Genomic DNA, 17,052 nt, shown 5'->3' on the forward strand with positions numbered 1-17,052 from the left:
ACAAGTGGGACTACATCAAACTAAAAAGCTTCCACACAGTAAGAAAAACAATGAAAAAGCAACCTATGGAATGAGAGAAAATATTTGCAAACCATATATCTGATAAGGGATTTAATATCCAAAATATACAAAGGACACATACAACTGAATAGCTAAAAAAAAAATAAAGCAGCCAAATTTAAAAATGGGCAATTTTAAAAAATAGATTTATGGGGTACAGGTGCAGTTCTGTTGCATGAACATATTGTATGGTGGTGAAGTCCGGACCCAGGCTTTTAGTGTACTCATCACCCAAATAGTGTGCACTGTACCCAATAGGTAGTATTTCATTCCTCAACTCCCTCCCACACTCTCACCTTTTGGAGTCTCCAGTGTGTATTATTCTACCTTGTATGTCCGTGTGTAACAACTTTTTTGCTCCCACTTTTTTTTTTTTTTTTTTTTGAGACGGAGTCTGGCTCTGTCCCCCAGGCTGGAGTGCAGTGGCGCAATCTCTGCTCACTGCAAGCTCCGCCTCCCGGGTTCACGCCATTCTCCTGCCTCAGAGTCCCGAGTAGCTGGGACTACAGGCGCACGCCGCTACGCCCGGCTAATTTTTTTTTGTATTTTTAGTAGAGGCGGGGTTTCACCGTGTTAGCCAGGATGGTTTTGATCTCCTGACCTCGTGATCCGCCCGCTCCCCTCGGCCTCCCAAAGTGCTGGGATTACAGGCGTGAGCCATCGCGCCCGGCTTTTGCTCCCACTTATAAATGAGAATGTGTGGTTTTTGACTTTCTGTTTCTGAGTCATTTCATTTAGGATAATGGCCGCAGTTTCATTCATGTTGCTGAAAAGACATGATTTAATTCTTTTCCACAGCAAAGTAGTATTCCACAGTATGTATATACACACCACATTTTAAAAATCCAGTCATTTATTGATGGACACAAGTTTATTCCATGACTTTCTAAATAGGCATTTCTTAAAAGAGGTCATAGAAATGGCCAAGAAGTATATGAAAATGTGCTTAACATCACTAATAATCAGGGAAATGTACATCAAGACCATAGTGAGATAGCATCTTACATTTGTTAGGATGACTATTATTAAAAATCAAAAGATAACAAGTGCTGGTGAGGATGTGGTGAATAGGGAACACTTACACACTGTTGGTGAGAATGTAAATTAGTATAGCTGTTATGGAAAACAATATGGAGGTCCCTAGAAAAGTTAAAAATAGAACTGACGTATGATCAAACAATCTCACTTTTGGATATATAGCCAAGGGATTTGAAATTTGGCACTTCCATTTTCATTGCAGCATTATTCGTAATAGTCAGATATGGAAACAAGCTAAATGTTACCAATGGATGAGTGAATAAATTGTGGTGTGTGTGTGTGTGTGTGTGTGTGGGTGTAATTTGGCCTTAGAAAAGAAAGAAATCCTTTCATTTGTGAGAACATGAATGGATCTGGAGGATATTATCTTAAGTGAAATAAGCCAGACACAGAAAGACAAATACCTGTACTGTATGATCTCACTATGTGGAATCTAAACTCTTAAAATTTTTTCCATTTTATTTATTTATTTTTCCATCTCAGCAATATATTTTTTTTAATTTTTGTATTTATTTTATTTTATTTTTATTTATGAAGTATTTATTGCTCATTCTTGGGTGTTTCTCGGAGAGGGGGATATGGCAGGGTCATAGGATAATAGTGGAGAGAAGGTCAGAAGATAAACACATGAACAAAGGTCTCTGGTTTTCCTAGGCAGAGGACCCTGCGGCCTTCTGCAGTGTTTGTGCCCCTGGGTACTTGAGATTAGGGAGTGGTGATGACTCTTAAAGAGCATGCTGCCTTCAAGCATCTGTTTAACAAAGCACGTCTTGCACCGCCCTTAATCCATTTAACCCTGAGTTGACACAGCACATGTTTCAGAGAGCACAGGGCTGGGGGAAAGGCCATAGATCAACAGCATCCCAAGGCAGAAGAATGTCTCCTAGTCAGAACAAAATGGAGTCTCCTATGCCCACCTCTTTCTACACAGACACAGCAACAATCTGATCTCTCCTTCCTTTCCCCACACTTCCCCCCCTTCTTTTCAACAAAACCGCCATCATCCTCATGGCCCGCTCCCGATGGTCGCTGTCTCTTCGGAGCTGTTGGGTACACCTCCCAGACAGGGCGGCCGGGCAGAGGCGCTCCTCACCTCCCAGACAGGGCGGCTGGGCAGAGGCGCTCCTCAGCAATATTTTTTTAAGTTATATAATTTTATTTTTTATAATTTCAAATTTTATTTTAGATTCAGGGGTACACACGCAGGTTTGAAACATGGGTATATTGCGTGATGCTGAGGTTTGGGGTATGATTGAGTCCATCACCCAGGTAGTGAGCATTGTACCCAATAGTTAGTTTTCCAACCCTTTCCCCCTTTCTTCCTCTCCCTTTTGATAGTCTTAGTGTCTATTGTTGCAATCTTTATGTCCATGTATGCACAATGTTTAACTCCCACTTACAAGTGAGAACATGCAGCATTTGGTTTTCTGTTTCTGTGCTAATTTGCCTAGGATAATGGTCTCCAGCTGCATCCATGTTGCTGCAAAGGACATGATTTCACCCTCTTTTATGCCTGTGTAGTATTCCATGGTATATATATTACGTTTTCTTTATGCAATCCACCATTAATGGGCACTTGGATTGATTTCACGTCTTTGCTATTGTGAATAGTGCTGTGATGGAACTTGTGAATGCATACATCTTTTTGGTGGAATGATTTATTTTCTTTTGGATATATACTCAGTAATGGGATTGCTGAGTTGAATGGTAGTTCTGTTTAAAGTTCTTTGAGAAATCTCCAAACTGCTTTGCACAGTGGCTGAACTAATTTACATTCTCACCAACGGTGTAGAAGTGTTCCCTTTTCTCCTCAACCTCACCAGCATCTGTTGTATTTTTCTTTTAAATAATAGCCTAAAATCGCCAAACTCTTAAAAGCAGAGAGTGGAATAGTAGCTGTCAGTGGCTTGTGGGAGGGATAAATGGGAAGATGATGGTTAAAAGTCACAACATTTTAGTTATGCAAAATAACTAAGCTCTGGAGATCTACTCTATAGCATAGTGCCTATGGTGAATAAAACTGTATTGTGTGCTTAAAATTGCTAAGGGGGTAGCGGTGTGTTAAATGTTAATACCCAAAGAAAAAGTAAAAAGCAGTAATAATAAAGGGTGTGGGAAGAAACTTTGGGACGTGATAAATGTGTTTATGGCCTTGATGGTGGTGATAGTTTCATAGGTGTATACCTATCCCCAAGCTCACTGAGATCTATGCATTACATATGTATAAATTTTTATGTATTAATCATATAAAGTAGCTTAAAATTAAAAAGTGGTTTTAAAAAACCATTTATATTAAATACAAAGGAATGGTTCCTCATGAGGGAGATATTTGAGAGTCAAGTGTAGAGATAAAGGAAATAAAAATAGGGTAGAGATTTAACAGATCTAATGAGATAATCTCAGTAAAATGTTTCATAAAATTCATACTGTGAAAAAACTATACAGTATCATTATTTGTATCTAAGACATCAGGCATAAGGAATGCTATAATTTTTGGAAACTGGACCTTCTAGAAAACTGAAGGCTGAGCTGTTGTTAAAACATTTCGTGTTAACCTAGTGGGCATTAGTTTATGCAGTCTCAACTTTATAAGAATATGAATAACCTGCCTTCTCGCTACTGGCAGGTTATACAAATTTCAAGTGTTCATTGAGGAGAAATTACTCAGAAATAATGTGGTTAGAGTACAGTATGTTTAGAACTATTATTGATCTAGAGAAGACTATCTAGGCTATGGGGGTGCTTATACTTCATGCTAATTTTACTCTTAGTAATGAAATAATGATTTCCTTGAGTCAGCATTTAAAATATTACCCTATCAACCTATGCTTCCTCCTGGCATCCATCTTGCTTATTATGCCTACTTTGGAGAATCTGTCACCACTCCTGGAAGTTTTCTTGGGTGAAATAATTCCTTAACTCAAGACAACCAGATCCAGAATGAGAATGCTCAGTATCTCCAAACAGAAAATATAACCAGAGTTACATATTCTAATTTTTTTTTTTTGAGATGGAGTCTTGCTCTGTCACCCAGGCTGTAGTGCAGTGGCCCGATCTCGGCTCACTGCAAGCTCCGCCTCCTGGGTTCACGCCATTCTCCTGCCTCAACCTCCCGAGCAGCTGGGACTACAGGTGCCCGTCACCACGCCCGGCTAATTTTTTGTATTTTTAGTAGAGACAGGGTTTCACCGTGTTAGCCAGGATGGTCTCAATCTCCTGACCTCGTGATCCACTTTCCTCAGCCTCCCAAAGTGTTGGGATTGCAGGCATGAGCCACCATGCCCGGCCATGTATTCTAATTTTTAATTATAGAATAGGGGAAAGAAACTTTGGGACAAACTTCACTGTATGTTTTCTAGAAAGTCACTTGAGCAAAATGACCATTTATTCACCATTAAACCTTTTCATCCTGGCCTGAGGTCATGAACAAAATGATGATTCATTCACCATGAAACTTTTTAATCCTGGACTGAGGTTATGATGATTCTGTTCTTTAATATGTAAGAAAGAATCTCCTTGTGCCAATGAACCTGAGGTAAGTTAAGTGTTAGAAGTTGATCATTAATATATCCTGAGTGGTCTTATTCTAAGTCATTGAAGTATCCTAATAAATGACTCTCCAAATTCTTCCCAATTAAATTCCTTTTCTGAATTAGACCTGATAGGTGATTCAGAGACACAACTTGCAGGGATTCAGAGGAAGGACGCAATCATATGAAAATAAACACTCCAGACTGGGTGCAGTGGCTCACACCTGTAATCCCAGCACTTTGGGAGGCCGAAGCGGGCGGATCACGAGGTCGGGTTATAAAGACTATCCTGGCTAACACGGTGAAACTCCGTCTCTACTAAAAATACAAAAAATTAGCCGGGTGTGGTGGCAGGCGCCTGTAGTCCTAGCTACTCCGGAGGCTGAGGCAGGAGAATGGCGTGAACCCGGGAGGCGGAGCTTGCAATGAGCCGAGATGCGCCACTGCACTCCAGCCTGGGCGACAGAGCCAGACCCCGTCTCAAAATCAATAAACAAACAAACAAACAAACAAATACTCCTTTTCTCCATATATTCTCTTCTCTACTTTTTCAGCTCATTCTTTAATAAGAAGATTAATTCCTACTTGGACTCTGAGAGACCCCGAGCCTCTTCTTGAGTCATCTACTTCAAGTTTCTCTGGGCAGATGAATCAAATCTGAAAAGCTGATGAGTGAGGACTGTCTGTGTCAGACCACAAAATTTTGGGTGGCCATTTTGGAAGGGATGTTAATGGGATTATTCTCACCATTTAGGATTTTTTTTTACCCCCAGGAAAGGGTACATATGCTTTTGATGTTTTCATTTTAGATTAGAAATGAATGGCCATGCATTATAAACACTAAAAATCTAAAGAGAACATACATGAGTATTTAGTTTCAAGTTAAATTAATCAAATTAAACCGTTAAGAGTATAGTGCTATGCTTGATATTTACTATGTGATGAAAGAATTTAGAATAAATGGAAGGTGATTTATTAATGTCATTATAGTTAACATAAGGTTGTATTTTATTCAGTGTTATTTGTATGGTGTAACTGTAAACAGTATACAAAACATAATTTAACATTAAAAAGTTTCTTGATAACTCTCTTCTCTCATTTCCCAACATTCTGTTTTCTGTGAGTTTTTCCTTTCATAAGGCCAACTCTCTTCAGGTCCTGCAGAAGAGGGTCAAGACTTAGGAACCCAGGGACTGGAATTTGCTTATAGACATCAATAGTTTTTTGTTTTGTAGATGTTTGTTTTGCTTTTAGCTACAACCGTGATTTCAGTTTTTAATTGTTGTATGCCTTTTCTTATGACTTGGGCTACTTTACCACTTGGCTACTACTTCCTGTAGTATCACAAACCTGACCCTTTACCCAAGTCTTAATCTCATATTCTTACAATGTTTAGGTCATTATACCATTATGTCCCCTGAGTTTTTCAGCTGAGATTGTTTAGTCACACACCTCCTCCAATGCTGTGTTTCAGGCTTGTCAAGCTCCTCACTCTTACACTTTCCTGTCATTATGAGGATTTCTAAATTAATTATTTCCATGTTCTTGGGCTAGAACTCAGCTATTTCCCCCTTTTCCTTGGTGTTCTGAGGCTTCATCATTATTTACATAGCAAGAATATTTTCTTTCCTTAAAACATGTGGATTGCATTTTATTCCAGAGAATATGGAGCTTTGAGAACCAGATCTCATGGTCACTGGTGGCTTTTAAATTAAGTTACCTGAATCTTTCTCTTCGAAACTGATAGTTTTTCCAATCATATGGCCAATGTCCATTTGAGAAGTTTTCCTTTATTTCAGGTTACTTTAATACATAACCCATCACTTACATGTTGAAGGTCCAGGATAGGGTTTGGAAAATGCAGAGTAACTAGGGGTTTACTCCTTCTGTTCCAGCCTAGTCCACAGCTATGACCCGATGTTCTCTTGTATTTCCCTCACTTCCTCATACTATTTGGATTCTTCATTTTCATTCCTTCTCTCCGATCAGATCTGAGGTTGATTCACTTTCAGGCAGTTGTGGATGGGTTTGAATGTCAAGGTTGCTGTTTGCCTATTTCCAGGAGATGCTTGGAGAAGAGAAATACATTATTTGTGTATCGCTGGTGTCACCTAAGACCAGCAGTGTCTGATAGTAGGACATGTTCTCTCTCTTCTCCCAACATGTTTTATCTTCCTTCTGCTCCAAGGCTCCCAGGTGCCAGGGACCTAAACTGTATTTGTTAATTATAGGCCACAGACCTAGTAGACTGATCTCCATGCAATTATCTTTCAAATGAAATAGACGTGAGCCAGAAAATGATACATCTCCTACTACATTTTCTCATGGGGATATGGACACACACCCCTTTGATCCTAAAAATGTATCTAGGAGAATTGTTTATCTTCATTTGTACACAGATAAATTTAGTCCAGACTGCTTCAGCTCATGTTCAGTGTTTTGTGGAAACATTAAGCAGAAAAAGCTTCTACTGCAATCTTAATCCCTTAGCATGGGTTCATAACAGACTACTACTTCCTAATTAGTCAGAGAAATGAAACACTCACATTACGTGGTATTGTTGTCATGATGATTTGCTTTTTTTATCCATCTGGTCACTGTATTTGCCAAGATCAACTCCAAGGTGGAGAATACCCACAAATACATTGAAAGCATGATTCCACTTTTCTAAATAAAAAAGAAGAAAATCTATATTCCTTAGAGATCTTCACATTTCTGAAATTTCTAGAAACATATAGATAACATAAAATTGCAATAAATTTAGAAAATAGAAAACTCATCTGTAATACTAGTACCATCACCTTAATACAATGTGATGATTTTGCCTGTATATAAGGTAATACTATAATAACAAACATTTGTTGAGTACTTATTAGATGGTTAGGAATTTGTGTTAAATGCTTTATATGCATTATTTCATTGAGTTCACTCAATAATCCTTTGTGGTAGGTAGCATTATTATTCTCACCTTAGAGTAGAAGAAAATGAGACTTGGATAAGTTAAAATAGCAAAATTAGTACTATTGGATGTTGGAGTTGCTTAGAACTTGGTTCCAGTCCCCTTTTCTTCCCTTACTCTACTCTCTCTCTCGGGTGCCTTCCATCCTAGTTCTGGCAGACTTACAAAATTGTGATTTCTGTTTTCTCATTTATGTGTTTCTATAACATTGTTATAGTTGAAAATAGTGTATCTCATTTTTTATTAAAATTATGCCACAAGAAGTTTATATTTATATAGAAGCTTAACAATACTTAATATTTATAGAATATTTAAGTGGAAATACAGTATTTAAGTTTGCTACACATTTTGGTTCATCCAAGGTTTTCTATCTTTTGAATGATTAAAATGGATTTCAAAAAAGGTGTTTTATGGTAAATACTGCCAAAATGCTTTCCACATGCATTTCTCTAGCTCACTCTGTTAGTATCAACATTTGAGAAGACTATTTATGGCCTTCTTTTCATTTTCTTCCATTTCAAGTTGGAACAAATGATATAAATTTATTGTACTATAAATATATTGATATTGTTTGGCTGTGCCCCGACCCAAACCGCTACTTGAATTTTATCTCCCAGAATTCCCACGTGTTGTGAGAGGGACCCAGTGGAAGGTAATTGAATCATGGGGGCCGGCCTTTGCGGTGCTATTCTTGTGATAGTGATTAAGTCTCACGAGATCTAATGGGCTTATCAGGGGTTTCTGCTTTGCTTCTTCCTCATTCTTTCTTGCCACTGCCATGTAAGAAGTGCTTTTTGCCCTCTGCCATGATTGTGAGACCTTCCCCAGCCACATGGAACTGTAAGTCCAATTAAACCTATTTTTCTTCCTAGTTTTGGGTATGTCTTTATCAGCAGTGTGAAAATGGACTAATACATATGTTATAGTCATAGCATATGTATATTATATTCATAGTATAGAATATACTATATGTATAAAATTCTAATAATTTCTAATAAAATCATAGCCTTCAAGGAGTTTATTTTCACGAGTCTACCTAATGATGCAATGTCTACTATACTGAACTCTACATGAGCAAATTGTTTTAGAGTAAAGTACTATTACAGAAATCTTTTTATCCATGATGGACTGAAAGATTTCTGCCTAATAGGCAATTTAATCACATTATATATTATATTCTATACTATGAATATAGTATTATATATATTATAGTATTATATATTGTATTAACTATAATAGTATATATTATACTATTATATATTATATTAACTATAATAGTATAATAATATATATTATTGTATATAATATAATCCATTCATATTATATCTAGTCATATTGTATAATCACTAATTATAATACATCCATTTAGTATAATCATATTAATAGATTATACTAATCATATTAATAGATTATACTAAATGAATATATTATAATCTATTAATATTAATTATAATATAGTCATATGAATACATTATACTAAATGAATGTATAATTAATGATTATACAATATGAATAGATTGAATATGAATAGATTATACTAAATGAATTTATTATAATGAATGGTTCTTATGAGACTCTTTCATTTGAACATGACTGAGGATTAGGGTGAGCAGAAATTGCTCTTCTGACTATTGGTAATAAAGATCTGACAGACAGTGAGACAAAAATGATCGTATTTGGTCTCTCTTGAATCTTAAATGATATTCTAGAAATTGGAATGCCTTTCAAAAGAGCTTCAGGCATATTTTACTTAGAGAAGAGGACAGACATCTTCCTAAATGCTAATGACATTATTTAATTGTCACAAAGTAGGAGTGGCCACCGGAGACAATTGATTACGTTAAATAATAATTTCCACTAAAAATATTTGCTATCAATTATTTTAAAGCAAGAAAATTAATTTGGATGCATATTTTGTAATTTTATTGTTTTTATCTAATAATGTCATATATTTTCTAAGTTTCAATTTCTTTGGTTATTTTTATTAATCTTATAAATAATTTTTCTAATGAGATGACTATGAAGTTATAATCCTTGAATCCAGATTTTTTTCCAAGAGTATTATTAAGTAATTCTTTAAGGCTGGTTTGAGTGACATACTTTTCACCAAAATATTCCAGTTAATATATTTAAAAACATGATTTATGGCATAAAATATGGGAAACCTGATTTATGTGCTGGAATGGATTAAGAAAAGTCCCAGTTATAATAATAACTCTGTCAGAATGAATGAGAGCTCATCTATTGAAAACCTTACTTTTCAAATTCTATTAGAGAACATAAATCTTCTTATTTACTATCTGCTTGCTTAATTTTAACAACCCTAATGTCATTACAAATATCTTCATGTTGTAATAATTCCAGAATAATATACACCTGAAAATGGTCTGATACTCAGTTCTTATCATGGGTCCATGATTTATTTATGAAATAGTTTGAAGTATGTAATCTCATGAACTCCCCATCTCTCAAGGTTTTATCTCTTGATCAAAACAGGCCATTAGGAAGCAACATTGTTAGTCCACAATTTCTTGACTCTACAGTTTTCCTAGTATTTCCTTAGAAGTTTTTTTTTTTTTTTTTTTTTTTAATAAGAAATAGCTTTTTGGAAGCTACTCTAGACTTTGCTATAGGAATGTTCACACATAAAATTAGTGCCTCTTTTGTGCCAAGTCCTGTCTAAGATGCTGGGGATGCAGCAGTATCTGAAGCAGACAAAATCATAGCCTTCAAGGAGTTTATTTTCGCTGGTCTACCTCATGACACAATGTCTATTATACTGAACTATACACGAATAAATGATTGTAAAGTACTATTACAGGAATCATTTTATTCATAATGAACTGAAGCATTTCTGCCTAATAGATCATTTATTCACATGATGATTGAATTTCATTTTCACTTTGCCTATCAGGAAACTTAGTACAAAAACTGTGTCAATATTGGTAATTCACAGTATTCTAAAACCTATATATCTACGTTATTATTTTCCTCTTGATTTCACAAGGATCACATTCCAAATTGCATATATTGGAATAGTCTAATACATTGGATTGGATCATACAATACTGACAATTTTGTAGATTAAAAATGGTCTGATATCAGCAATTTCAAATGGTTCAATCTAATACAAGGGGTCTTCAAAAAGTTTATGGGAAATGCATACTATGGAAAAACTATGCACGGATTTCAAAAATTTTTTGCACCAAAATAAACTCACACCAAGTTGTTGTAACATGTTTTAACAGGATTTAGTTTGAGGCACTTAGAAGGATAAGAAGTCAGTTTGAAAAGAGCCCCTACCAGAGAAACATGAATTCTGCTAAAATTGAAGAAAGAACAAACATAAAATTGATGTCAAAGCCTGGGTGGAAGACTAATGAATTCATAAACTATTGATGCTTTACAAAAAGTTTATGAGGGGCCAGGTGTGGTAGCTCACACCTGTAATCCCAGCACTTTGGGAGGCTGAGGTGGGCAGATCACTCGAGCCCAGGAATTTGAAACCAGCCTGGGCAATATGATGAAACGGCACCTCTAAAAAAAAAATTAGCTAGACCTGGTGGTGTGCACCTATAAGTCCCAGCTACTAAGAAGGCTGATGTGGGAGGATCAATTGAGGCCAGGAGGTCCAGGCTACAGTGAGCCATGATCACGCCACTGTGCTTCAGCCTGGGCATCAGAGCAAGACCCTGTCTCAAAAGCAAAACAAAACAAACAAAACAAAACAAAACACAAGAAAACCAAAAAGTTTATGAAGGGAATGCTCCAGAGAAATAGGCAGTTTACAAATGGAATTTTTTTTTAAAGATTTTAAAAGCATCACTTTTATATTTAAATTAAATCAAATTTTAAAATTTCAATAGATTTAGGGGTACAAATGGTTTTTGTTTATGTGACTGAATTACATAGGGGTGATGTTTGGGCTTTTAGTATACCTATCACTTGAATAGTGTACATTGTATCCAATAGGTAATTTTTCATCCCTCACTCCCCTTCCACCCTCCCCCTTCTGAGTCTCCACTGTCCATTATAACCCTCTATATGGCCTTGAGTACCCATAACTTAGCCACATTTATAAGTGGGAACATGTATATTTGGCTTTCTGTTCTCTTTTATTGCTGGTGAATATATATTCCATGGTGTATATATACGTATCTCCCATATTTTCTTTATCCACTCATCAGTTGATGGGCACTTAGGTACATTCCATATCTGTATTAGTCAGGGTTCTCTAGAGGCACAGAACTAATAGGGTTATATATATAATATATATATAATATATATATAATATACATAATATATATATTATATATAATATACATTATATATATATATAAAATATACATATATATATGAGAGTTTATTAAGTAGTATTAACTCGCATGGTCACAAGGTCCCACAATAGTCTGTCTGCAATCTGAGGAGCAAGGAAGCCAGTTCGAGTCCCAAAAATGAAGAACTTGGAGTCTGATGTTCGAGGGCAAGAAGCATCCAGCATGGGAGAAAGATGTAGGTTGGGAGGCTAAGCCAGTCTCTGGCCTTTTCACGTTTTTCTGCCTGTTTTATATCCGAGCTGCATTGGCAGCTGATTAAATGGTGCCCAGCCCACTGACTCAAATGTTAATCTCCTTTGGCAACACCCTCACAGACACACTGAGGTGCAATACTTTGCATCCTTCAATCCAAAAGAAGTTGACATTCAGTATTAACTATCACAGTATCTTTGCAATTGTGAATTGTGCTGTGATAAACATATGAGTACAGGTATCTTTTTGATATGACTTCTATTCCTTTGGATAGATACCCAGTAGTGGGATTGTTGGATTGAATGGTAGACTTACTTGTAGTTCTTTGAGAAATCGCCATACTGTTTTCCATAGAGGTTGTTCTAATTTACTTCCCATCAATAGTGCATAAGCATTTCCATTTAACCACATCCTCACCAACAGCTATGGGTTTTTGACTTTTCAATAATGGTCATTGTTACTGGGGTAAATTCTGTGAAAAATGACGGTGGTTTCTTGATAGGAATTTCATTCAGTCTGTAGACTTCTTTGAACAGTCTGGTCATTTTCACAATATTGGTTCTTTGAATCCACGAGCATGGGATGTTTTTCCATTTGTGTCGTCTGTGATTTCTTTTTACCAGTGTTTTGTAATTCTCCTTGTAGAGATCCTTCACCTCCTTGGTTAAGTATATTTTTAGGTGTTTTTTTCTGTAGTTATTGTAAATGGGATTGAGTTCCTGATTTGATTCTCAGCTTAGTTGTTATTAGTATATAGCAGTGCTACTGATTTGTGTATGTTGATTTTGTAACCTGAGACTTTACTGAATTCATTTATCAAATCTGGAAGTCTTTTGGAGGAGTCTTTAGGGTTTTTAAGGCATAAGGTCATATTACTAGCAAAGATAAATAATTTGACTTCCTCTTTTTCAATTTGGATGCGCCTTATTTTTTTATTTTTCTTTTGCCTGATTGCTCTGGCCAGGACTTTGAGTACTATGTTGAATAGGAGTAGTAAAAGTGGGCATCCTTGTCTTGCTCCAGTTATGAAGGGGAATGCTTTTAATTTTTTCCCATTCAGTATGATGTTGGCTGTGGGTTTGTCACATATAGCTTTTATCATTATTTAATTTTTTTTTTGAGACAAGGTTTCTCTCCCTTCGCCCAGGCTGGAGTGCAGTGGCGTGCTCTCAGCTCACTGCAGCCTCTGCCTCCTGGCTTCAAGCGATTCTCCTGCCTCAGCCTCCCGAGTAGCTGGGAGCTCAACTCCCGAGTAGCTGGGAGTACAGGTGTGCATCACCAAACCTGGCTAATTTTTTATTTTTAGTAAAGATAAAAATTAGCCAAGTTTGGTGGAGGGGGTTTCACCATGTTGGCCATGCTAGTCTCTAACTCTTGACCTCAAGTGATCTGCCTGCCTCAGCCTCCCAAAATGCTGGGATTACAGGCTTGAGCCACTGCGCCCAACCTCTTTTATTATTTTGAGGTATGTTTCTTCTATGCCTAGTTTGTTAAGGGTTTTTTATCATGAAGAGATGCTGACTTTTATCAAAAGCTTTTTCTGTACCCTTTGAGTCTATCATATAGTTTTTGTTTTAAGTTCCTTTTATGAGGTGAATACATTTATTGACTTGCATATGTTAAACTATCATTGTGTCCCTGGGATGAAATCCACCTGATCTTGGTGAATTAATTTTTTGATGTGCTGTTGGATTCAGTTTGCTAGTATTTTGCTGAGGATTTTTACATTTAATTTTATCAGGGATTTAGGTCTGTAGTTTTCCTTTTTTTGTTGTGTCCTTTCCTGGCTTTGGTATCAGGGTGCTACTGGCTTTGTAGAATGAGTAAGAGAGAATTCCCTTTTTCTTGGTTTTTTGGAATATTTTAAGTATGTCAGTTATTTGAAGGTCTGGTAGAATTTGGCTGTGAATCTGTCTTGCCCTGGGCTCTTTTTATGTTCTTGTTGGGAGATTTTTTTAAAATTACCGATTCAATCTCAGTACTTATTATTGGTTTGTTCAGGATTTCTATTTCTTCTTGATTCAAGCTTGGAGATTGCATGTTTTCCAGAAATTGTCAATTTCCTCTAGAGTTTCTAGTTTGTGTGCATAGAAATGTTCATAGCAGTCTTGGATGATCTTCTGTATTTCCGTCTAATCACTTGTGATGTCTCTATTTTCATTTCTGATTGGGCTTATTTGAATCCTCTCTCTTCTTTTTTTTTTTTTTTTTTGAGGCGGAGTCTTGCTCTGTCCCCCAGGCTGGAGTGCAGTGGTGCGATCTTGGCTTACTGCAAGCTCCGCCTCCCGGGTTCACGCCATTCTCCTGCCTCAGCCTTTTGAGTAGCTGGGACTACAGGCGCCCGCCACCACGCCTGGCTAATTTTTTTTTTTTTTTTGTATTTTTAGTAGAGACGGGGTTTCACCATGTTAGCCAGGCTGGTCTTGATCTCTTGACCTTGTGATCCGCCCGTGTCGGCCTCCCAAAGTGCTGGAATTACAGGCGTGAGCCACTGCGCCCGGCCTTCTTTTCTTGGTTAATCTAGATATTTGTCTGTCAATTTTGTTTATCTTTTCAAAGAATCAGCTTTTCATTTCATTGATCCTTTGTATTTTTTTTTTAGTTTCAATTTCATTATTCTGCTCTGATCTTAGTGATTTCTTTTCTTCTAGCTTTGGTTTTGGTTTGCTCTTATTTTTCTAGTTCCTTCAGGCATGTTTCTAGGCTCTCAATTTGTGATCTTTCTGTCTTTTTGATGTAGACATTTAGGACTACAAACTTTCATCTTTTTTTTTTTTTTTTTTTTTTTTTTTAGAGATGGAGTCTAGCTCTGTTACCCAGCCTGGAGTGCAGTGGCGCGACCTCGGCTCACTGCAACCTCCGCCTCCCCGATTCAAGCGATTCTTCTGCCTCAGCCTCCTGAGTAGCTGGGACTACAGATGCCCACCACCACGCCCAGCTAACTTTCGTATTTTTAGTAGAGATGGGGTTTCACCATGTTGGCCAGGCTGGTCTTGAACTCCTGACCTCAAATGATTCACCTGCCTTGGCCTCCCGAAATGCTGGGATTGCAGGTGTGAGCCACTGTGCCTGGCCCAAACTTCCCACTTAGCACTACTTTTGTGATATCCCAGAGATTTTGATAACTTGTGCCATTGTTATCAATAATTTCAAAAAATCTTTAAATTTCCATTTTTATTTCATCATTGATCCAAAGCTCATTCAGGTGCAGGTTGTTTAATTTCCATGTATTTGTATGATTTTGAGAGTCATCTTGGAATTGATTTCTGGTTTTATTTTGCTGTGGTCTGAGAAGATATGTAATATAATTTCAATCTTTTAAAAAGCATTGAAGCTTTTTTGTGGCCTATCATGTGATGTATCTTGGAAAATATTCCATGTGCCGATGAGAAGAATGTATATTATGCAATTTTTTTTTGGTAGAATGTTCTGTAAATGTCTGTTAGGTCCAGTGTTTCTTTGTTGACTTTCTGCCTTGATGATCTGCTTAGTGCTGTCAGTGGACTGTTGAAGTCCCCCACTATTATTATATTGGTGTCTTCCCTTTTCTTAGATCTAGCAGTTTTATGAATCTGGTAACTCTGATATTAGGTGCATATATATTTAGTATTTTTATGTCGTTGGGTCTATAAGACTCTTTACTAGTCTCTTGAAGGCAGTAGATATTTGGATTGTGTTTTCAAAATCCATTCTACCATTGATATCTTTCAAGTGGGGCATTTATATCATTTACATTCAAAGTTGATATTGATATGTAAGGTACTGTTCCAGTCATCATGTTGATTGTTACCTAGTTGCTTTTATTTTCCATTGTGCTACTGTTTTATAATCCCTGTGAGTTTTATACTTTTAAGTGTTTTTATACTGGTGCATATGGATATTTCATTTTGATGTTTAGAACTCTTTTGAGTATTTTTTGCAAGACTGATCTAATGGTGGCAAATTCCCTTAGTGTTTGCTTATCTGGGAAGGACTTCATTTATGAACCAGTTTTGCAAGATACAAAGTTCTTGGATGACAGTTATTTTGTTTAAGAAGAGTAAAGCTAGGACCCCAATCCCTTCTGGATTGTCAGGTTTCTACTGAAAAATCTGCTGTTAGTCTGATAGATTTTTCTTTTTAAGTTATTTGATGGTTTTGTCTCACTATTCTTAGAATTCTTTCTTCATGTTGCCTTTAGGTAGCTTGATGACTGTATGCCTTCCTAATGTCCTTTCTGCAATGCATCTTCCAGAAGTTCTTGAGATTCTTGAATCTGGATGTCTAAGTCTCTGGCAAGACTAGGGAAGTTTTCCTTAATCATTCTCTCAAAAATAGGTTTCCAAACTTTTTGCTTTTTCTTCTTCTTTCTCAGGAATATCTGTGAGTAATATCTATGATTCTCTTTTTTCTTCTTTCTTTCTTTTGAGACAGAGTCTCACCCTGTCACCCAGGCTGGAGTGCAGTGGCATGATCTTGGCTCACTGCAACCTCCACTTCCTGGGTTTAAGTGATTCTTGTGCCTCAGCCTCCCAAGTAGCTGGGTTTATAGGCACACGCCACCATGCCTTGCTAATTTTTGTATATTTTGTAGAGACTAGGTTTTGCCATGTTGCCCAAGCTGGCCTCAAAGTCCTGAGCTCAAGCAATCTGCATGCCTTGGCCTCCCAAAGTTCTGGGATTACAGATGTGAGCCACTGAGCCTGGCCAGGAATATCTATGATTCTTAGGTTTGGAACTTTTGCATAATCCCATATTTTTTGGAAACTTTGTTTATTTCTTTATTTTTATATGATTGAATTAATTCAAAAGCCATGTCTTCAAGCTCTGAAATGCTTTTTTTCTGCTTGGTACAGTTCATTGTTAATACTTTCCACTGCATTTTGTAATTCCCTAAATTAGTCTTTCATTTGTAGGTGTTCTCTGTTTTATTTAAAAAAGTATTTATCTCTTTAGA

The 17,052-nt window shown here is 36.7% G+C and overlaps 1 protein-coding gene across 21 annotated transcripts in view; it reads right to left on the reverse strand.

The window, feature by feature from the left end:
- Positions 1-17,052, reverse strand: part of LOC129008307 (membrane-spanning 4-domains subfamily A member 8-like) — a 111,721-nt gene that overhangs the window by 47,704 nt on the left and 46,965 nt on the right. For 12 of the 21 annotated variants that reach the window (XR_010127551.1, XR_008492509.2, XR_008492520.2 and 9 more), the window contains one exon: positions 7,175-7,295. The exons of 8 other annotated variants lie outside the window; for them this stretch is intronic. Coding sequence is in view for 1 of the 13 variants with exons in the window: in XM_054440382.2 (XP_054296357.2) it covers positions 7,176-7,295 (120 nt within the window). In the remaining 12 variants the exon portion in view is untranslated. Of the gene's footprint in view, positions 1-6,399; positions 6,697-7,174; positions 7,296-17,052 lie in introns of those variants that run through there. One more of the 21 variants, XM_054440382.2, reaches the window with a different exon arrangement.

Source organism: Pongo pygmaeus, chromosome 9 (assembly GCF_028885625.2).
Source record: "Pongo pygmaeus isolate AG05252 chromosome 9, NHGRI_mPonPyg2-v2.0_pri, whole genome shotgun sequence".
Classification (NCBI taxonomy): domain Eukaryota; kingdom Metazoa; phylum Chordata; class Mammalia; order Primates; family Hominidae; genus Pongo; species Pongo pygmaeus.